This window comes from Paramisgurnus dabryanus, chromosome 23, assembly GCF_030506205.2.
Source record: "Paramisgurnus dabryanus chromosome 23, PD_genome_1.1, whole genome shotgun sequence".
In the NCBI taxonomy this organism is placed as follows: Eukaryota; Metazoa; Chordata; class Actinopteri; order Cypriniformes; family Cobitidae; genus Paramisgurnus; species Paramisgurnus dabryanus.
This window is the reverse complement of record NC_133359.1, coordinates 12,100,051-12,123,966: the sequence shown is the minus strand read 5'-3', so window position 1 is coordinate 12,123,966 and position 23,916 is coordinate 12,100,051. Positions and strand designations below refer to the sequence as shown.

General features: G+C 38.9%; 1 protein-coding gene across 2 annotated transcripts in view; it reads left to right on the top strand.

Moving 5' to 3' along the window:
* met (MET proto-oncogene, receptor tyrosine kinase) overlaps positions 1-23,261 on the top strand; it is a 53,266-nt gene extending 30,005 nt beyond the window's left edge. Inside the window, exons 11-21 of one of the 2 annotated variants that reach the window (XM_065291797.2) lie at positions 3,887-4,105; positions 5,905-6,054; positions 8,358-8,514; positions 10,979-11,119; positions 11,575-11,811; positions 14,637-14,717; positions 15,948-16,129; positions 16,226-16,335; positions 16,436-16,601; positions 18,679-18,815; positions 19,505-23,261. In XM_065291797.2, the coding sequence (XP_065147869.1) occupies positions 3,887-4,105; positions 5,905-6,054; positions 8,358-8,514; positions 10,979-11,119; positions 11,575-11,811; positions 14,637-14,717; positions 15,948-16,129; positions 16,226-16,335; positions 16,436-16,601; positions 18,679-18,815; positions 19,505-19,715 (1,791 nt within the window). In that variant the 3' untranslated portion in view covers positions 19,716-23,261. The remainder of the gene's footprint in view (positions 1-3,886; positions 4,106-5,904; positions 6,055-8,357; positions 8,515-10,978; positions 11,120-11,574; positions 11,812-14,636; positions 14,718-15,947; positions 16,130-16,225; positions 16,336-16,435; positions 16,602-18,678; positions 18,816-19,504) is intronic. The other variant, XM_065291798.2, reaches the window with a different exon arrangement.
* Positions 23,262-23,916: the final 655 nt, after the last annotated feature.

The following is a 23,916-nucleotide window of genomic DNA, read 5'->3' as shown; positions in this document are numbered from 1 at the left end:
TGATGGACGCTGTGAAAACTTGTTAGCCATTTGAAATCATGCAAATCTGTATGGAGAATTGAGCGTTGAGGACCAAGGCAAATTATTGTGCTGATGAACAGGCAAGGAATCTTAAGAGCTTTTTTGAATATCTACTTGTGAGATCTTTGCTAAATCCAGGGATCAGTCAATCTCGCCTTTCCCACTGACTTGAAAAGCATTTTTAACAGGCCTTAGCTTGTTACTGTCCGCAATCAGAAGTGAACCTAAAGATTTTTCATTAGTTTAGGGCCATGGCATCTTCCACCCCAAGATTTGTAAAGTTTTCATGTTTCAAACCTAGGTACAAGAAGAGGTGATTACAGCACTCAGACATGTTTCAGACACCACACTGAGGTTCCTAGCAAGAAGAGCACCTGTTTTTGGGATTCAAAGAGAGTCGTTTCCACATCAGATCAATTTTAACCCAAACCAAACCTGGCTTTCTCATCTTCGTGCAGTGTGTTTTTTCTCACGCTGTGGTTTGGATACTGCTTCCCAACATGGGATGCTTGTGTGTAGGAGTCTATAATTCCTCATGATTGGGATCTTCACGCTTTTTATGTGCTAATTATCTTCAAAGGTTTTCTGTTATTGCTAAAGAAAAGAGTGTAAAGTTCAAAGTGAGAGAAACCTGACAAAAGTTACATGGCGCACCTTTAGGAATACATGTAGTTCCCATCAAAATGTAATAAAACCTAATAATTCCAGCTGAGGATATCTACTCCCTAAACACCAAATGAAATGTTTTTAGTGTCTCCCATCATCCTTTGCCTGCTTTCTTTAGCAGCTGTTATCCAACCCCCCCGAAAGCCCTTTGAGATACTCGATCCATTCTAAACAATTAAACGCTGTGTTTGTCAAGCTGCGCACCAAGCCGAAGTGCTTTTACAAGCATTTGACTAGTCTCAGTGGATGGCTCCTTGCTTCTCTAAATATGCAAACAGTTAGTTGTTCGCTATTCAAATACACAAGATCTGTGTAAATTTGCATGAATATTTGCATAGTTTAAGTTCTTCAATGATAGAGGTAAGGATGGGAGTCTGTGTGTTTTCGTGTGAATGAAAATGTTGAGTTTGGAGCTGCTCAACATTTGTTGACAAGAAGTGGCCAGCAAGGTAAAAGATATATAACGTAAATACTGTAGATGAGAAACACCAGAAGTCAGGGATTTTAGTATTAAACTCACGAAATCAAATTCATTTAAATGATCTAATAATTACTCATTATTTTTATTTCACTTGCTTTACTGTCTATAAATCATTAGTTTGTTGTTTAGTGTGTTGTGATTCGACAGCAGCTTAGCTTATCCAGAGCCGTTTGAGCTTAGCTGGTGACTGACGTATTCCTGTGGGCGGAGTTTAGTCAAAAACTCTTATATTGACATCATTCAACCAGGAAGTAGAGGGTTGTAGTCCAAACCGGCAGTTCGCTGTAGGCTTTGAAAAAGGAATTCTGTAAAAGAAAATATATCGCCTGGCAGTGAACTTTGGCTTTATCATTTGCAAAATGGGGGAAAGTGCAATGCCCTGGAATTTTTAAAAAATATATACATAGATACAGGTCATTGAAAGTGCTTGAATGTATTTTATGCAAGAACTTTTCTGGATAAAATCCATATTATTGTTTAGTTTAGGAAAATATCATAAAAATTCTAGACTTTTTAAGCATACATGCTAAGCTGTTAGCTTTAAATGCTTTTATCTTCTGTATGCGAATGTTGATTCATACCAAAATGCTTTTTTGCATAGTTATATTTGACACATGAAAATGTCTCGGGTTACGTTATGTAACTGTTGTTCCCTGAGAAGGGAACGAGACGCTGCGTCTCCCTTGCCATACTTCCTGCATCCCTGTAAAGCCGTCTTTGGCAATATTTCAGATAGCGATATACTTCCTGGCTTCCGCGTCATGCTGTCTTTCTCCTTAAGCCTCACCATTGGTTGAATTTAATATACACATTCAGACGCACTTATCCCTGGAGGCGTCCCCAATGTGTCACCACAGTGACGCAGCGCAAGTTCCCTCAAAAGGGAATCTTAAAAGGTAACACAATGTAACCTTGCTCCCACTTGAAATTATCTCCACATTTAGTCATTGATTTTAAGGGTATTGAACCTGGTAGGCCTTGAAAGGTCCTTGAATTTGAAGTTAACTAAGGTGTGGGAACCCTGGGTATTATTTATCCTCTAACAGCAACATTACACAATAACTAAAATTTGAAAAATGGGATCAGGAAAACGGGACCTTTACAACAAGGTTGTTTATTCCCAGACTATAACTTGGTCTCCTGAGCTAAAATCAGGCAATGTCTGGTTTCTGAAGAGCTAGCAACCTAAAGCCCGGAGTATAGTCTGTTTTTTATAGCTTTGCAAAGCTTAGTTTATTTGACTCATGCATGTAAACAGACGCATGCGACAAAATGCAATGCATCTCCTGGGTTACATACTACATTCTCTGGTTACAATAATGCGTGTTTATAGTGTGCATTTACACTGTATACGCTGTATACACTGTATACGGACCCTCGCAAATGCATAAAAATGGGACTATACTTCTAACATAAAAGTTATTGGGTTCAAACTGTCTGCCACATAAAAAAAAATTATACAAAATTATGCAAAACAAAATATAAACGGTTCTTATGAAATGTAGTATTTACTGAGATGATCCATAGTGCACATTACACTTTAAAACTATACCTTAGCTGTTCGTAGTCTTTTATAGCATTGCAGACGAAACTCAGCTTTGCTAATATGTCGTATGTTTGCATATAACGTCAAACTAGTTGGATGGGTCTCACGTTTTAGGGGTTATGTCTTCAACACACGTTAGAAAGTGCACCTGAGGACAGCATATTATACACGGTTGACAAGCAAATGACAGGTGTTCTGGAAAAACAGTTAATTATGCTCTTTTGGTGTTATAATGTTAAATGGAAATAGTGCGTGGATAGACCTTAGAGAGCTGCCAAGAGATGTAGTCACAGCTGGTACATGAAGCCCTTGAGTTATAACTCATGCATGATCACATGAGTCACACCTTATGTCTCACAAAGAACCGTTGTCCAATGCTCTTAAATATATTGATGTGCGTACCTCCACAATGCTTTGGGTTTTACTTCTGGTTTAACGGGATCAGTGCATGATTTTTTTTATGATATGATTTCCATTTAGGAGGCTTTGAGCATTTCAAAATATCTCATTTTCATAATCCCACAATATTTTGAAATGTCAAAATTATTTGACGCACTTTGGCACGGATCCATTCAGTGTTTACTTTAACTGAACCATGCAATCTGCACCATGAAATGGCACGCAACACTGAAAGGTGGATTTTAGGGCAAATGTTTAAATATACTTGCATACTACTAACCATTCAAATTTACCTATTAAAAAATAATTTGATCTGTAACATGCAGTACTTTGCAAAAGTCTTAGGTCAACACCACCAGCTTTATTGTTTTAACCAAGTTTTAATGTCCATCATATTTATTTTTCACACTTTTTATTAAGATACAAACAGAAAATAGTTGCCTGTTATTGCTCAAGTGTTAGGGGAGTTTACTTTAAGTTTACCTGTTTTTAATACCACATACAGTACACATTTCCTCTATTTTCTAATAAAAAACGACTAAGAAATTATTATATATGAGCACTGTACCATTGAAAAACAACAAATCTAATGGTGGCTTAAGACTTCTGCGCACAGTACTGTATAATATAACATTAATTTGATATTTATTATATTGTTATCACCTTTTTATGTACAATAAAAAGTATTTTATGAAACTTAGCACATACAAAGTGTAACATGTTGGAGCATTGACTTGGCACAGAGCTGTAACGTGTGCATTTTTTGTGCCTAGACCTGCAGCCACGATGAGGACAAGCAAAATATTATGTGCATCACTCCCTCGCTGAAGGGCCTCAGCGTTCAACCTCCAGTTGCCACCAAAATCACCTTTGTGTTGGATGGCTTCTCTACCGATCAGTACGACCTGCTGTATGTGGAGGACCCCAAGTTTGAGGAGTTTCAGAAGCCCACCGTTACACCAAGAGGCAACAAAAGCATTCTGGAGATAAAGGTAAGAGGGACCAGTGCTTTGCACCATTAAAATTGATATGGGCAAAAGTCTGTGTTTTTAATAATCATCATTTTGGTCTGGTTGGTAATGTGCAGTTTATATGCATTTATTTGCTATTGATGCACACTTAGAAAAAAGGTACAAACGCTGTCATTGGGACAGTACACGTACACACTTGTATCTGCATATTGTATATATATGTGCATGTATTGTATATTCATTTTTGACTGTGTATGGATGGTTTAAGGATAATGGAGGGACCAAAAGGCACAAAACTTGACTTTATGAGTTGTTTAAACATGATCTCACGCTTTTCGTGCCTAACACTCCTTTTTGAGCTGGAAGGAAACAATACTGAAGCAAAACAGGAAGTGTAATTGGTTTCCCATTGAGGACCTCCTGCGTCCCCCATCTTTGACATTGTTCTCCGACCCTGAAGGTTACAGGCTCTGACACATTGATGGCGAGACCCTTTACATTTACCAGATGAAGCTGGTGAAAAACAGCATTTTAAACAATGAAATATAAGAGTACAGTTTTTTCATTTTATCCATAACTGCCACTCAATAGTCAAGTGCAGCTGTTGTGAAGGGGAGGGGGTCGTGTGAGATTCTACTTTTTCTTCCCATGCGAGACTTCAGCTTCAAATCCCTTCAGACCCCTAGGGACCCTGCCGGGACACACATACACACAGAGACACACGCTAGGCATTGTGTACTTGTCAGGCCCATTTAAAGGCACTAAATGCACTGTATGTTCAATAATGGGCAGTATAAGCCCAGTTTAGCTTAATTGTCATTAAACTGCCCTATCACTCGCGTCATGCGCTTTCATTCCCATGCTGTTTGTTTGTTTAGGTTTTACCGCTTGATACTTAAGGCCATCTTCAGGGAAATAAAAATGCAGTTGGCAGGACTGTAGATGCACGGAGGGTTTATCAAAATGTCAGATTGTTTGTTACAAGTGTTTTTTGTGAAGGAAGGTTTGCATTTGGATATTTGGCTCCGTCCCACATTGCAATAATTATTTGTGCATCTGTCTCAGAGATTCATACCTCTTAAAAAAACTTAAATAGTTCAATAAAATATACCATAGGGTGAATTAAAATAGATTAGGATGATCTTAATGTCAAAAGTGTCCCATAAATTCACCCTACTTTGCTTTTTTGTTTTTTTATGCAGTTAAACTGAATGATAAACAGTGGCTAAAAGTGCACGAATGTGCTGAATGATAGCAGTTTGGGGTTAAACTATCGCTTTAATGTGTCCCCCCTACACTTTTTAAATCATAATACAATACTCAAATGTCATTTAAATGAATCATTTATTAAAAAACACATTGTAAAAGGTGCTTTTGTGTGTGTTGGTCTGCAGTATATCTCAGTCTGGCCTGTACCGTATAGTAACAGGTGCCGGAGTAGAGCGTGTCCAATCTGCAAAGCCCAGGCTGTCATGTGAGGAATGTGATCGCTCTCTTTATTGCCTTCTGCTCTGTACACCAGAGCGGGCTGAGTTTAAAGATGCAATGTATATGCCTCATATACCTCCTTAAGTCACGGGGCAATTTACAGAAAGTCACAGACTGAACGGCATATTATGTTAATGAGCGTAAATGTTTATGTCTTGCGGTGTCTGCTTGCGTGAGAATAACACCGTGTCCCATCCAGGCGTGACACAGCAACGTGAAGTTTCCAACGTTAACCAATTTGTCTGTCTACACTACATCCATACCTTTTTTAATTTTCCTTGTGAAGTTTGATGGATTTGTCATATTTCTGTTTTTCTTCTGTCCCTCTGCAGGTTCCTCATGTAAATCAGGAGGCTGTAAAAAACGGCGAGGTGCTTCGAGTTTCAAACCGGACCTGTGAGAGCGTCACTCTGGTGGGCAACACGCTCGAATGCACCGTGCCCATGGAGCTTCAGACTGCCACTAAAGAGCTGGAGGTGGAGGTACAAGACCCTCTCTATAATCCACTTCAGAGCACTTGAAGCCAGACTGGCCTCAATAAGAGCCACTCATCAGCCAGCTCAACCAGTAGAGCACAACAGTTTTTTTTTTTTTCACTTTCCACATAGATAAAATATTAAAATGTATAAGACATTAGGACTTTTAAATCCAGATATTTGATCTAATACAAAGGTATAAGGCTGTGTACTTCGATGAGGAAATTAACTACAATCAGTGCATTTTGAATGACCAAACTTATAAAATGTGGTTTTATTTTAAATACTTGAATATAAATGAATATAAAATTAGTTTTACAGTGTAAGGAGACTGTAGATGGGTCAGTGACAAAAACGGTTTAGCAAGAAGATTTTTTTTAAACTTGTTTTAAAAGCATGCATCAGGTTTATTTAAATGCACAGTGTATTTATGTTAATTTTATGCAATCAATTTTTATGAAAGTTAAGATTGAATGGACCTGAAAATGTCAAATGGTGTAACCGCCAATTGTGTCAAAGAATGAGAAATATTAAATATTTTTCCACCTTGATGGCATGTTAGTACCGAGGCCCTAAGGTGACATTGGAGTAAAAAAATCTAAAGTTTAGTTTCATGTGCTCACGTGAAACCATGTGCAGAATTTTTTTTAAAGTTTATTTTCACGTGCTCACGTGAAACTATCGCGTGCGCACGCAAAACTATCGTGTGCGCACGCAAAACTAAACGCGATAGTTTCACGTGCGCACGCAAAAGTTTCATGTGCGCGCACAAAACTAAATGCGTTTTTGAGCGTGAAACTAAACTTTAATTAATTTTTGCTCCATGTCCCCTTAGGGGCTCCATATCTAAGCGTAATCATAAAAAAGCGTATTACTTATTTCTAAATGTAAATTTTAATGCGTTTTTGTAATATTTGTCCTGACATATGCTGAAAACATCTCTGTTTTCTAAATAATCTTTGACAAATGATGTAAAAATGTATGTTAAAAAAATCATATAACACTAAACTAGATGATTATATTTTATTCCATATTTTTTATGAATATATTTTAATTAAAATAAATACTAGTTACACCAATTGACACAAACTGGTTACACCACATTGACAATTTTGCAATTATCCCCCAAATATTTTTTCAAAATTAAATAAAACCAGACATTTAGACTTGGTCCTCAAAAAAGAGAATGTATGCAAGTAATCTGCAAATTTATTTTGAAATTTTAACCCTTTTACATTTAATTTATCCATACGGACACAAAATAATTAACAACACGTCACAGATATGCAATCATTTAATGCAAATAGATGGTCACTTGTAAACTCTTGGCATCCTGTTTCCATAGTAACAACCTCTCTGATCTGATCCAAAGGGGTAATTATTTAGGTTTAGGGGTTGTGTAGTTCCTCAGTATGATTTTGACTCTAAGCACTTGTTTAAAAAATGTTTTTTTTTATTTGTTACTTTGAGAGTCAAAATGGCTATTTCTAATTATAAAAAGGCTTCTACACAGAGGATAAACTGGGTTGCCAGATCATGATTAGGTCTTTAATATACAGTCTCTTCACACAGAGCGCGGATATGAAGAACACTATCAATGATTCATTTCCTCAACGGTGTTCATATTGTAATTTTTATATACTTCACCCCAACTGAGCATTCCTTACATTTCCTCTTTGCACACCATTAGATCATCAAGAACATAAAAAACAACAATTTGGAAGCCCGGCACCAGCCCCCAGACAGTCTGATATGATTGGTATAAAGATCAAGGAAATGTTAGCCTCAGCATAAAGTGCTTATCTGTCAGCGAGAGACAGACAGCGTGCGTGTGACACAATGCTCTAATCTGACCCCATCACAATGCGGTGCGGCGAAGCTAATCTCAGCCCAAACTCAATAACGTTCGGCCACATAAGAGAAGCTCTATCGCTGATCCAATTTCCCCTCCTGCTTGCAGTGGATATGTGCGTTTCATTTCGCCGTGCTGCTTTATGACCAGTGAAGCACTTTTACCGAGCTCAAGCGCTCCCCGAGGGTGTTTTTAGATGGATTGTTGTGATGTTGAAGGTTCAAATGTAAACATTTTGCAGTATATGAGAAATGAAGCAAATGTGCCACAGATGCGTTAGTATGGAAAATCTTGGTTGTTTGGTCACTGCTGTCATTTTTTGCACTTACTGAAGGTATTTTTAAGTGCAATAATATCTGGTTTCAATATGAAAAACCTAAACTGGTCAATTTTGATATGGTTGTTGATATATTGTGCATCCCTGATAAAACTTAAAAAATTGTGTTGTGCATTTCAGTGGAAGCAGGCCACATCTTCTGTGATCCTGGGTCGAGTTGTTTTGGCTCAAGAACAGGACTACAGGGTACTGATCACAGGTGGCATCTGCGTGTCCATCGTACTTCTTCTCTTGATCGCAGTATTTGCTTGTATCAAGAGGAAAAAGCATATCGATGGTATGTAGCTGCGTATTTGTCTGCATGTGTGTGTCTGTACTGATGTTGTTGCTGTACTAAATTAGTCACTTTCTTGTTTAAATGTTGAAGATCATTTGTATAGGCATTTACCAGTTAAATCTATCAAATTATGCAAATATCACCTCATGTGTATTCAGAATGGTTCACTTCAAAACAATTTCAGATAAGTATAACCCTGTGAGCTATAACAGTAAATTAGGGCTGCATTACGATTAATCGTGACTAAACGTTTGCAGAATAAAAGTTTGTGTTTACATTGTATACAGTATGTGTGTGTACTGTGTATAATAATTATTATGTATATATAAATTCACCTGCATGTATATATTTAAGAAATATAATGTGTATATACATATATATTATTACTATGCACATCACACACACATATAATGTAAACAAAAAACTTTTATTCTGCAAATGATTAGTCACCAGTGATGGAAGTTACAAAGTAATGCGTTACTGTAATTCCACTACTTTTAGCGGTAACGAGCATGTAACAAAGTATTTTTTTAAATCAAGTAACCCAGTTACAATTACTGAAATTTAAATGAGTTCGTTACTAATTTTGTAAAAAATTAACACTTGCAGACAAGACATTTCTGATCTAATGTCGCAGGACCGTGGTGGGCGGCGCATTGAATCATTGAACTTCATCATGTCAAACAATGCGTATAGAATGAACATGAATAATCAAAACGGGACAACATACCTTTGCTTAAAAATTGTGTTTGAGTCTAAGTCCATCCGGTCTCATGTTTGTAAATTATCTTTGCCAAGCGTTCCCAGTATGACATCAACTTGCATTTGTAGTCCACAAAAGTATTAAATCTGAGAAATGTTTAAATATTCTAAAATATGCACCCTGCGCTGTACAACGGTGTTAAAACTCCATAGTATGTGTGAGTGCGCATTTAGTTTCAGTTTTGGTTTCACTCACTCCGTGTCCGACAAAACAATCCACTCGCTCTGTGTCTGTCCGACAAAACAATCCACGTACTCCCTTTTTCTGATTAAATATCTTCCTTTAACTCTTTCCCCGCCATTGACGAGATATCTCGTCAATTAAGAGAAAACGCTTCCCCGCCAATGACGAGATTTTCCGTCTTTCCGCAATACCGCTATTATCCACCAGGTGGCGCCCTTCCGCAACTTTTTAAAACCGGAAGTATTGCCCTATGGCAAGCTGCTGCATGTCCGTGTCTGTTTTAAAGATCGCTCTGAATGGGATCTCTATGAAAAGTCCGTCATAAAAATGGAATTATCTCTACTTTTTGCTCAAAATATGGTGTTTTTGCAAAAACCTACCCATATTCAAAAGCTGATTGCAAAAGAACCACTAAAGGTAGGATGAAACGGTTTTTTTTGTTTGAAAGCAGAGGGTCTGTTCTTTCATTTGGTATATTGTATGTTTATATATTTAAAGAAGAACATTTTCTGGAAGGCATTAAACTTTGGTGAAAATCATGAAAAACGTTGGCGCTGGCTGGCAACTTTTTTTAAAAATGCTGGCGGTGAAAGAGTTAATAATTGTTGATAATTTAGATCAAACATAAAAAATATACAAACAATATATGATCTTTAATATCACGGATGCGGTAAAGATAACTGTGCGACTCCACTGTATTCCAAAGAGCGCACTACCCGCAAGCTTCACAGTCCCCAAACTCTTAAAGAGACAGTACACAATTTTAATGCATTATATATTTTCAATGTAAACATACAGAATATTAACTAAATGGTCTAAATGATATACATAAATAAACTAAGCTTACATATTCAGATAATTTCTAACAAAAATATTCAAAGGCTGAATCTAAGCAAAATAGGCTCCTACAGAATGTGATATATTAGAGTCTTACGTGTAAAATAGCCCATCCATATAACCAAACTGACAAAAGAGTGACACCCACTGTGGCCTACAGCCAATCATTTTATCATATGACTGTTCAGCACTGTTCATATTTTCATTTAAAAAGCAAAGTAACTTAAAAGTTACTTTCCCTAATAACTAATTACTTTTGAAATATAGTAACTGGTAGAGTAATTCAATTACTTTTAAAAGAAGTAAATAGAAACTGTAACCGATTACTACTTTTCAGTAACTTGCCCAACACTGTTAGTCACGATTATGCAGCCCTGCAATAGATAAAGCGTAGTTTACTTGTTATTTAGGAGGTAAGTTAAAAGACTAAAAAGCAGCCACCTTTCATTCCAGCTGCTGTACTCACTTGATCTTTTTGTTGTTTAGTGAAACAAACTGCATAAGATTGGAAATATTGCGGTAGATAGTGAGATATGGGTTTCTGGGTTATTTGTGGGAGTTGATACTGCTGAAGTCCAAGGTGGAGCGATCTGTCCCTTTGTTTCTCACCTCTTCCTTGGTCTCTCTCTCCCTCTCTCTCTCTCTCTCTCTCTCTCTCTCTCACCCTGTCTCTGGTTGTAGATTTAGCTAAAACTATGGTTTGGTATGACGGCCGGGCTCACATTCCACACTTGGACATGTTGGCAAACGCGAGGAGTGTCAGTCCGACTAATGAAATGGTCTCTCACGAGTCCGTGGACTATAGAACCACTTTGCTTGAGGGTATGTTCTCACGCTTCGCTGCCTCTCGCTCAAAACACGCTGCTGGTGGGGGTTCACCATCTCTGCTGATCTCAGACCAGCTTTGCTTTTATCTCTTCACGGCTTGGGGTACATCACGATAGGGAGGGCTGGCCCTAGACCAGCAGTGAAAGACGACTTTATCCAGTTCTCCAAACACAGACCTTCTGACCTTACCCTCTGCTCTATTCTCCTTTTTGCAGAAGAGATCGCATGCTCCTTTTGCCTTCTTCTTTCTTTAAAAAGATGACTGAAAAAACTCTGCTTTCTCTCTCTCTCTCTCTCTCTCATATCTGTATAACCGGGTTTAGAATTTCCTACGCCCTTTGTAGTTGGTGTAATAACTCTCCCTCAGACTTTCACCGCTTTGTTCAGGTGACCCCAGGCCGCGGCGAACAACTCATTGACTTTTAACCTTTGACCTTTTCGCCTCGCAGACCAGAGCTTGCCTCTGTCACAGACGGAGTCCTGTCGGCCTCATTTGTACGCCCATGCTCACGTGGACCTGTCCCCAATGCTCGGGGCAATGGAAGGGGACTTGGCCTCACCGCTGTTGCCTTCTAATGCACCCATAGATCTGGGCAGCCTCCATCCCGAACTGCTGAAGGAGGTTCAGCACGTGGTCATTGCTCGAGAGGATCTGCTCTTACATGTGAATGAGATCATCGGAAGAGGTGAGGGAACACATAAAAATGTTTTGCAAATCTGATATTCAAACCTGAAAAAATAAACATATGCTTGTAAATCATGTGACTCAGTCTGGGAAAACTCAGCTAATGTCATTTAATTTGTGATTAATATTTTTTTACATAAATTCATCCAACATAATATAAAGACGTTCTGGGAAAATATAACCTTGATATCTTTACTATTGACTGAGTCATGTCAAAGATCAACACCAGTGAGAAATTTTCTTGAGAAAATCTGATTTGTATTTTAATCTTACTTGTAACTAACTTTCAACTTTCAAGAGGTGCATTACAAGAAATCCAATAGCTCAAATTAGTGATTTAGGAGGAGGAATCAATTTCAGACGTGGTTGAACACAGAAAAGCTAAAAGGTTAAATGGTCACAATCAGCCCGGCAGGTTGGACATTTGAACATTAAATTGCCTGTCGTCTCATTGTTCTGCAGACGTGTGGGTGTGAACGCATGTATCGTATTTACTTTGGGGATCAGATGTAAACCGCTCTCCTGCATACCCCCGTGCAAAACCCACCATCCCTGTGGGAAAGCCGAGCTTAACGTGTGTGTGTTTACGCATGTGACACGAAGCGATTTATAGAGGCCGTGCGTATGTGTGTGTTTGCGTGCGAGTATGTTGGGGTGGCCGGGGTGGCATGTGTGGTGATTTGTTCTCGTGTTAAATTCCAAGCTCATTGTTGGGCCGTCTCAGTGCTCAGCACCGGTAATCTGACTCGACTCCCATCTGGGAAGACGTGATAGCAGTGCTGGAGAGAGATTACAGCGCTCCACGCTCCATTATTTCAACACCCTGACTCTCACTATCCTTTATTCTCTGTGCCCTAATTAGAGAGAACACTTGGCCCAGATACTTGTAATTGGTTAATCTTTCAGCGATAGACCACGCTGTACCCTCTTGTTAGAGTTTTTTACAATATTATCCCAGAACACCCTAGCAACACCTTAGCAACCACACAGAAACTGCCTTGCAGCCAGCCATAATCTGGGCGAGTCTTGCATTGTGTGTTTCCAGTCTCTCTCTACTGTCTAACGTTGCAAAATTGTTAACATTTGACAATGCATGCGCAGTAGTGAACGGTAACAAAGTAAATGGAAATTAACTGTATTCATGGTTTGCTTTTTATTACACTGTCAGAAAAAGGTTAAAAAAACTAACTTTTTTGATATAGTATATCGAAACCTTTTATTTTATTTAACTTTTTGATATGTTTTATCATTGTTTAAAATGTTAACATACATAAAAGAAGCCAAGCTAATATAAAATATGTAATAAATAAATATTAAAATTGAGGCTATTAATAGAATGTGCTTTGGTGGGCAACTGATAGAATCCATGCGGGCAACCTGGTGCCCGTGGGCACCATGTTAAAGATCACTGCACTAGTGCAAAAAAGTGCATGAGGAGTTAATATTAGTGTCAAAAAGTCAATACTAGTACATCAAAGGTGCATATTGGTACCAAATACATATCTACAGCTAAATGGTACATTTTGAGACCTTTTTAAGGTTACTGCACCAGTGACCACTATGTAAAAAAAATGTTAAATTTTTTCCTGACAATGTAGGAAGTGACAGATTTCATACGCACTGGGTTGTTTCAACCCCCTATGGTTGGGTAAAATATGGACAGAGACAATTCTTTGGTTTAAATTAACCCATGTTGGGTTGTTTTAACCCCAAATGCTAGTTTGTTTAACTCACGGTTGAGTCAAATATGATCACTTCCTAGGTTGATTTAACCAACAGTTGGGTTTGTTCTTATTTTACACAACTATATTTTTTTGAAATATCTTGTAATTTAAAGGGACACTCCACTTTTTTTGAAAATGTGCTTATTTTGCAGCTCCCCTAGAGTTAAACATTAGATTTTTACCGTTTTGGAATCTATTCACCCGATCTCCGGGTCTGGCGGTATCACTTTTAGCATAGCTTAGCATAATCCATTGAATCTGATTAGACCATTAGCATCGCGCTAAAGAATAACCAAAGAGTTTCGATATTTTTCCTATTTAAAACTTGACTCTTCTGTAGTTAAATCGTGTACTAAGGCCGACAGAAAATTTTAAGTTTGCTGCCGTAACATGGCTGCAGCAGGCGCGATGATATTACGCAGCAGCCAAAAGTAGTCCCCTTTGTAATTTTCAATAGCAGGGGACTATTTTTGGGCAGTGCGCTATATCATTGCCCCTCCTGCAGCCATGTTACGGCAGCAAAGTCCTTAATTATTATGCCAGAATGAGAATATAGTTTCAACTTTTAATTTTCCGTCGTTCTTAGTACACGATGTAACTACAGAAGAGTCAAGTTTTAAATAGGAAAATATTGTCACTCTTTGGTTATTTTTTTGGGCAATGCTAATGGTCTAATCAGATTCAATGGATTATGCTAATGGATTATTTAGCTATGCTAAAAGTGCTATAGCGCCAGACCCGGAGATCAGCTGAATGGATTCCAAAACGGTAAAAATCAAATGTTTAACTCTGAGGGAGCTTGAAAATGAGCCTAATTTCAAAAAAAGTGCAGCGTCCCTTTAAGAAAGTATACATTCACATACATGTATGACTGTGCATGATAAAGTAAGACAGACTCTCATAGAAAGTTTAAGAGCAAGAGATCACTCGTCCTCCCAACACAAATCTTTATTCACACTCCATTGATTCACAGCATTCATTGTTCTTAGGTTTAAATGGCGACTGTATGTATTACGCACCTGCGATGCTTAAACTCAAAAAAGGCTCTGATAGATTTATTTGTTAATAATCTCTGCATCCTTTCCTGTCTTTGTGTGTCCAGGTCACTTTGGCTGCGTGTTTCACGGGACCCTACTCGAACCAGATGGCCAGAAGCAGCACTGCGCTATCAAGTCCTTAAACCGTGAGTTTGACATTATTGACGTTGTGTTAAAGTGATGAATTGGTTTTCAGTGTTGGAGGCTAAAAGCACCGTATCATGGTTTGGGATATGCCACACAAATTATATACTCTTTAAAACAGTTTAAATTATAAAGCTTAATGTACCAGATATAAAAATCCTACTGGCAAATATAACTTTTATCTTTACTTTGGATGCCTGCAGGCTACCGCCGTACATGATTACACTTCTTGTTGCTTTTCTACTAGTTTGTTTCTGGTTCGAAACCCAATCTGACAAAGAACAACATCTCTATACTGAGACATGACGTATTACACACGGGGCTGTTTTAATATGACACCGTGATGAAGATGATGATGATGAATGCACAGCAGAACAGCCATATCACATTAGAGATGCCCCTAATCACGTCACTGAGAGCTTCAGATTTATGACCCGAGCTCTGCTTTTCTTGCTCATGTTTGCTCTCAAGACGAAGGCTTGTTTCAACAGGAAACCTTGCTTAACCCTAAACGTCTGAAGTGCTCCATGTTGTCAGATTAAACATTTTTAAAAGCTTCATTTCATATTTGTGCAGGAATCACAACAAGGAGTCCGAATGTACATCATGAATAAATTATATAAAGAATCGATAAACTAAATACTTGGAGCTGTTCCCAGATCAGACTTGGTCTTTTGAGGATACTGACAGCAGCCCGTATCGTCGGTGTACTAGGGCAAGATGTTACATCATTTCGAGATCAATCATCTGTAAACACAACACGTATACACAGGCCTTTTCGTTTTGTTTTGTGTTACCCGTAAGCCTCTCTTTCTCCTAGTGAAAGGTTAAACATCTGTTTAATCTCCTTAAAATGCGAAAGCACCTCCAACAGGATTAAACGGAGGTACCAGTAGAGATCGAGGTACTGTAGTAATGGCATGGTCATGACACCAAGGATTAAGTATTTGCTCTGAAACGGAGTACTCCTTTCAGGGTGAAATATGATAAAACACTTGATAGTGTTGGGGATAATTTATTTGGCATGGTATATGGTTCACAGACAACTTGGCAGGTTTATTGCTAACCTCAAGAACATATAGCAGGATAGATTTTAAATCTAGTAAATCTAGACTGGGGGTAGCAGAACGAATGGAGATGTAGTTTGGTGCCCAAAAGGTCGACCTTTGAACTGCGTTATAAATAACATGGCTGACATTTACACTACTAAATCTCAATATGCTTGTTTGCAGGAATCACAGATATTGAGGAAGTATCTCAGTTTCTGAAGGAGGGCATCATCATGAAAGATTTCAGCCATCCGAATGTGCTCTCCCTGTTGGGAATCTGCCTGCCCAGCGAGGGGTCACCTCTGGTCGTGTTGCCATACATGAAACACGGGGACCTGCGCAACTTCATCAGAGATGAGACTCATGTATGTGATATACACACATATGTTTATCAAATAATGTGAATTCAAGGTAAATAAAATGTTGTTGTAACATCTTTTGATATTTTCGTTCCCACACAGAACCCCACGGTCAAAGACCTGATGGGTTTTGGGCTGCAGGTGGCTAAAGGAATGGAGTATCTTGCAAGCAAGAAGTTTGTACACAGAGACCTTGCGGCCCGAAACTGCATGTGAGTCTATCAACAATTCTGGTGTTTCTCATTTTGTGCCAAGTTATGCAACTGTGTATGTGTGTGTGTACCCCGGTAACGTCTGTAATGTCCTTCACAGGCTAGATGAGAGCTACACGGTAAAAGTGGCCGATTTTGGCTTGGCCAGGGATGTGTATGATAAAGAATACTACAGTGTGCACAACAAGCATGGAGTCAAGCTACCCGTCAAATGGATGGCATTGGAAAGCTTGCAGACACACAAGTTCACCACCAAATCTGATGTGGTGGGTACTTTACAATTAAATCTTTTTAACTTTAATAAAAATCATTTAACATATTTTAAATGTATTGATGGTATTTGTGAGCTGTTATGAGTAAAAGTAATTATTATGAAAGTTTCCTTTAGGAATGAACTGCTGAGGCACGTCCTAAACCTTTTCGTAACCTATGTGTTAAAATAGAGGAAGATAATGGGTGTAATAGGAATGTTATACAAACCCCTAATCCAATAGAGAGCTTAACCTTTAACATTGCCACTAAACATAACTCTAACATCTGATTGGCTCTCAGGATGGATGTGGTTTAGAGTCAATTTAAAGCTTGACTGTAGTTACATCGTGTACTAAGACCGACAGAAAATTAAAAGTTGTGATTAGGTTAGGACTATACTCTTATTCTGGCGTAATAATGAGTACGTTTACATGCACATAATAAGCGGATAACTATTAAAAATCTGCTTATTATATAAAACTGTTTTCATGCGTTTACATGCAAATCAATAAGCCAGCTATGCAGTCAACTGCGTTTACATGGGACTTGGAGAATTATCAGTTTTCTCGCAGGCAGTGACGTCACCACCTATAGTACATAATAGTCGATCAAAAAGCCGACGGCATATCTGTCTTAAGTATTGTTGTATCTCTTCTCGTGTCTGCAGAACCTGTAAATGTAACATAAGCTTCTATTTTAACAGTTTCTCTACCAACTGCTTTAGTCGAGCGCAGACTTTTATGAATTACTTTGCACTTACTTCCGCGTGTGACGTTTATCTTTCATACGCGGAGACATGCGCACATGGACAAAACCGTGAGAAAGCCGGTTAAGGTGTTTACATGCGACGCGAAATCGGCATAATGAGCAAAAAGCTACCTGTGCCGATCGGTTTTTGATTACGCCGTTTATGAGCTTTCCCTGATTAAAGAAAACAGTTTTACGCGTTTACATGAACCCACGTGTTATCAGTTTATTAAGCATAATCGGCGTAAGACTGTGCATGTAAACGCACTCAATCAAGGACTTTGCTGCCGTAACATGGCTGCAGGAGGCACAATGATATTGCGCAACAGCCAAAAATAGTCCCCTTAGAAACTTTCAATTGCAGGGGACTATTTTCAGCTTCTGCATAATATTACCACGCCTGCTGCAGCCATGTTACGGCAGCAAAGTCCTTGATTTTTACGCCAGAATGAGAGTATAGCCCTAACCATATCGGCCTAGAAAATCGCAACTTTGAATTTTCTGTCTGCCTTAGTACACGATGTAACTACAGAAGAGTCAAGTTTTAAATAGAAAAAATATTGAAACTCTTTGGTTATTTTAGCGCAATGCTAATGGTCTAATCCAATTCTATTGATTATGCTAAGCTATGCTAAAAGTTGTACCGCTAGACCCGGAGATCAGCTGAATGGATTCCAAAACAGTAAAAATCAAATGTTTAACTCTAGGGGAGCTGGAATATGAGCATATTTAAAAAAAAGTGGAGTGTCTTTAAAGGGTCCTAATATGTACCATTAAGGTACAAAAATGTATACATTTGTTTGTACCTTTAAGGTACTAATATATATATTATTTAGTTGTACCAACCTAGTGACAGTTTTTGTATCAGTTTTGGAAAGCTCATGTGTGCTAGCGGTGACCTCATTTTGTTTTAGACACAACAAAACTGTTTTCAGTCAGTTCCAGTAATGGTGAGGACAATATTTGAACAAGTACTGTTGCCTTTGACTGAATGTGTTGCAGTTCATTAACTTATATTTTACTTCATTGATTCATGCATGTGCACACAAGTCAGGCTCAAGGTGTACCATGACTCACGTCCTGTTGTCCAAGCTGCCTACCTTCAAATAAAACTGCACGTCTGCATTTTCTGCAGAATTTTTCCCCCAAACATTTCTGATTCAACTCTTCCCTTAAATGGATTTATGGGTTTAGCATTCCCTCTGTTTGGCACACCTCATTCACTTTGTATCAGCTTCCAACAATTGATGACACGTTGGAGTCAGCCAGAGTTCACACAAATGTCAGTTGTTTTGATAGGTGCTATGCTCATAACCCATTGTTTTCTATTTCATCCTCCTGCAGTGGTCGTTCGGGGTGTTGCTTTGGGAACTCATGACCCGCGGCGCACCACCGTACTCCGACGTGAACTCCTTCGACATCACGATCTTCCTCCTTCAGGGCCGAAGACTGCTACAACCCGAGTTTTGCCCGGATGCCCTGTAAGCATACATACACTCACGCATACACGCTTACGTCCTTCATTATGACCAACATACAACACTCAAAGGGGGGTGATGGGCATCAATGCCAGGGCGTACAATAGAGGCCCATTGTTAACCGCCCGCAGATTCAATCAAGCGGTCACGGTTTATCAGAACTCTCGGCCAACTCGGCCGTGCATGACTACCTAAGATCGACACACATTGACTCCCCACCCTGCCTGTATGATGTGAGTCAACCTTCAAACATTCTTCACACACTACTGCCAGTGCCACTTTGAATAGAGATATGTGGGTCATCACTTTCTTCCCTCATGGACTGCATCAGTCTTGCGTTTCTCTCGGGTTTTATGGCTTTGACAGGAAAGTAGTTCTGAAATGTGAGGTTTTCAACGTAGGTGATAAATTTCAATGCACCAGTGTCTTGCACTGCCAAAGCAAACAGTTGGTGTGAATGGAATCTGTGAAAAGGTAGGGCCAGCAAGTTTTAGCATAGCTATTGCTCATAGTACTTAAGAAGTGGAAGGGAGTTTTACATTTTGGATTTGGCAAATCCTTTTATCCAAAGTTATTTATCATGGGAATCGAACCCATATCCTTTTCCAGAGCAATGCTATACCAACTGAGCTACATTTTGATCAATCGTGAGTTCTCACGCAATCTGATCTCTCTCTGTATTTCCATCTCAGATACAATGTGATGATCGAGTGCTGGCACCCCAAACCCGAGCGCCGCCCCACCTTCTCGGAGCTGGTGTCCCGCATCGCCGCCATCTTCTCCAGCTTCAGCGGAGAGCACTACATCCTCCTCAACACCACCTACGTCAACATCGACAAGATGACACCATACCCCTCTCTCATCTCTTCTCAGAGCAACCTCAACCGTGACTGCTTCACCTGACAGAGACGGCCAGACGGAGGGAGGGATGAAGAGATTGAGATGATCAACAACATGAAAAGCCAAAGCTCTTATTTGCTACGAAAAACACTGGACTCGCCGGTCGGCTTTCAACATTAATAGAGGAGGATAGGATACAGTGAAGACTTTAAAGGCGCATACACTCCCTTGATCACTGTAAATAGTTCGTGATGAGCCATGACCTGTGGAGTTAAGGCTCTCCGCTCAGGCATGAGATGGGCACACTCCCCTAACACAGAGAACCTGAAACAAGTTGGATTGCGAGCCATGATGTTTCAAAGGTGGCGTGTTTTTGTTAGAGTTGGTTGTCAACCCATTAATGTCTCATCTGTTCGTTCGCATCGAGGCGCCTTTCGCAATCTGCGCCCATCTGAATCGTACTGGCAGGCGCTTTCCTCCAGTTCCAATCAGATGGTTTATAAAATAGAGAAACTCTTTAGTGACATTGTGTTCTCTGGGGTATCTGAGCATATGTCGACCATTTTGTTTTCTGTGAAAAATGTTATATAACATTGTGCATGCCTTCGTACTATGAACTGAACGCGGCATAATGAAGTTCTCTTCAGAACACTGGACAGGTAACGTGAGCTTTAAATTTCCACCTGTTCTTTAGATTCAGACACCGATGTCTTTATAAATCATCCGTTTCTATTTTCCTATTTGATTTATGTTTGGAAAAACTTTAAAATGCTGTGATGCTTCTGACCTGGTCATTTTATTCTTTAAGACAAGATTTCCGCAGTTTATTAGTTGTTTTATATTTGTATCTGTTTATAAAGCATTTTACTTAGGCCTCATGGTGCACCTGTTTCACATTATCAGCACTGTATGGAGTTAAAGTCAACATGAATGGTATTTGTAACCCTTTTTTGTGTCAGTAATGTGAAATGAGAATATTTATTAGGGATGCATGATAATCAGTAATGAAGTATAAAAGCAGTTGAAGAGCTCAGATGCAAAACCAGGGCTCTTAAAGGTCACGTTCTTTCTGTGTTTTTGAAGCTTTGATTGTGTTTACAGTGCACAATATAACATGTGTTCATGTTTCACGTGTAAAAAAATTTCACACAATTTACTTATCTGTATAGCGCAGTTTCCCTGTTCTATGAAGTCCCTCCTACGTAACAAGTTCTGATTGTGTAGTTTGTTTAGTGTGTTGTGATTCGATAGCAGCTTAGCTTGCCATTACCTTTGCTGACGACTGACGTATTCCTTTTGGCGGAGTTTAGTCAAAAAACTGTAGAGGGCTGTAGTCCAAACCGGCCATTCGCTTTAGGCTTAGAAAGGGGAATTCTGTTAAAGAAAATATATCGCCTGGCAGTGAACTTTGAGCTTTATCATTTTACAGGTATTATTTATGCTATAATATGGGTTTAAAAAATACGATCAGAAAGAACGTGACCTTTAACGGATTCTGCCAACAAAACTGTATTTCTGAATAGCCTAATGCTGCGTTCACACCAGCCGCGGTAGAGGCATCAAGCGCGAGTGATTTCAATATTAAGTCAATGTAAAGACGCGTGTCTGGAGGTCTCGCGGCACGAATAAGGCGTTTAGCGCGGCAGACGTGATTCGCGTCTAGTTCGCGCGAATGCTCGAATTGAGCCTTGCCACTGGAAACGCGTGAGTTGAAAAATCTGAACTTTGGCAGGAAAACGCGCTGCGCTAACCAATCAGGAGCTTGCTTTAGTAGTGACATGATTACAGGAAGCGAGCGGAGTCGCAGAAGCCCCTCCTATGACGTGAATTTCCAATTGAATGTCTCAATGACTAGAATTTCACGTGTGGCTTTCACGCACGAATGACGCGAGGACACTCAAAATGTTCAAGCGTCGAACTACGTGCAGTAGACGCGAATTTGACGCCTCAATCGCGTCTGGTGTGAACCCACAGTAATGCTACGTACACACCAAACACGGGCCATCGAGTTACTCGCTCTAGATTACTCGCAGGATTTAACTTCGTGTCATGCGGATTTTTTACTCAAGTTGAATATTTTCATCTTGGGAAAATACGCGTTTGAGGCAAATAGCGCGTGTTTTCGCTGCAAACGCACCGCCCGTATCGCGTCATTCGCATCGCCCCACGCGAGGACGCGTCTAATTGCGTCTTTGCATTGACTCACGCAAATCATTGAACTCGCATCTGGTGTGAACCCACAGTAAGGCCGGGATTAAGCAGATCTGAAACAAGTTATTTGATAAACGTATAATACGGTTAATAATACGGTTAATATCATCACGGAGGTGGCGCTTAGTGTTTTTTGCATCAAAGCCCCTCAATTTTTCCCACTGTTGGACATCAGCAGATTTTCTGAAAACGGTCGATGATCAGTGCAGATAATACGTCAACTTATCAGTTTTAAAATCTCTGATTCACCACTGTATTGGTGCCCAAACACACAGAAATGAGCACAAAATAAACAGCTGTAGGCGTTTGGCGATTATGTAATTGTTTTACCCATAATTGTAATCCCAATTAATTTTTTTGATTAATTGTGCAGCCCTAATATCTATTGAGGAATAAATGTGAGGCGGGACTTGGTTTTGTCCATCAGTAAATGATTGGATTGTTTTAAGTGGGAGTTACTTACCAGAAAGGAGCCACGATGTGTCTGGAGGGGAGGGGATGAAAATAAGAGCTTGTTGTTATCAGCCTAAAAGCAATGATTTTAGAGGCAGACCAATATATTACATTTTTATAAGAGCATAATAAATTTACTTCCATTTAGAGAGCGTACATTGTTCCCTCATGCACAATAGGACCAGAATGTGTATAAAAGATACAACAAGGGTGAATGTGGTTTGAACATTGAGAGGTTAAAGTGTCAACTGTATGTTTTTATTAATCATTGTATATTGAAGGGGGTTGTAGACATTATTGATTTCATGTTGACTTTAAACAGAACTAACAGTACTCTTATTTGTCATTGAAAGCATTATCAAATATGGCAAAAATGTAACAAACAAATGCAAGATGGATGGCTGGTGTGTAGAATGGTGTGAATGTTTCCATGCAGGCCTTTACAGTGCATTGCTATGTAGTGAAGATGACAATGAATGTTTCCTTATTGAACTACTGGTTGGTGTAAATAATTCGTTTTTTCTACCCTTCTTGTCTGACGTGCTGTGTGATACATGTATATATAGCCTTTGAACACAGTATACAATAGAGACAGTTTGGTATATCCATCAAATAATTAATATAGGTCAGCTGTTTTCATTTTTTCCCAATGCGAGTTAAAATTCTGGTGTGTTTATGATAAACAGGATGAATCCTGAATCATTTAGTATGAAGTTTTGCCTTTTTTCAATTTTTAATACCCATCTTTTTTTAGTTGAGGCTGTCACACTGTCTCCTTATGAGCTATGTGGGGATGGAAATGATTCAATTATGGTACATATTACAATATTTCTGTTGTTCCAGTAAGAATAATAAAGTTTTATTATGTGTGTAAGTGTTTTTGTGTCTTAAATGTAACAATGTGTCCCTTTGTGTTCCCTCGGTTATATTAAATTCATTCTTCTCTATGAGACCTTTCATTTCATCTCAGAGTGAACCTTGACCATGACCTTGTGATTACCCTCAATGCTCTTGACCTGAACATTAGCCACTATCGTCTAGACAGGCTTTTTAATTTCCTCCTTTATGGTCTTTTCTTGAAAACAAGGGTAATACTACCTGGCTATAAAAGAGCGCTGCAAGAAAAAATGAATGAAATGCACATGCAAAATACTGTTTATGTCCACTTTAAGATATTTATCAGTTTACTACACTTTCTAGTAGATTGTAGAAGAGTACTGCGGTGAACTATTTTTTTATTCAAATAATTTCAAATTCAGTATGCATATAAAATCTAGATATTAAAATCTACTCCGTTACATTTCATGTGACCCTGCTGCTGTTTTGAAAACCCAGCTAAAGTTATTGTTGTGATTAACTGTTTTTTTTTTTTTGCATAAACGTAAATGACATTCAGTGATAATATAACCTGTGTTTAAAATTGACTGAGTAATGCAAATGTAGTTAACATGTGAAATCAAAATGAGATAAATACATAATTAGATTAAGAAACTTTAGCCTGGATTTCACGGACAGGGTCACATAGTTTTATTAACTTGGTTTTGCAATTAACTGTAGTGAGCTGCCCAAACTTGAAGGACAAATACTACATCCCCCTACT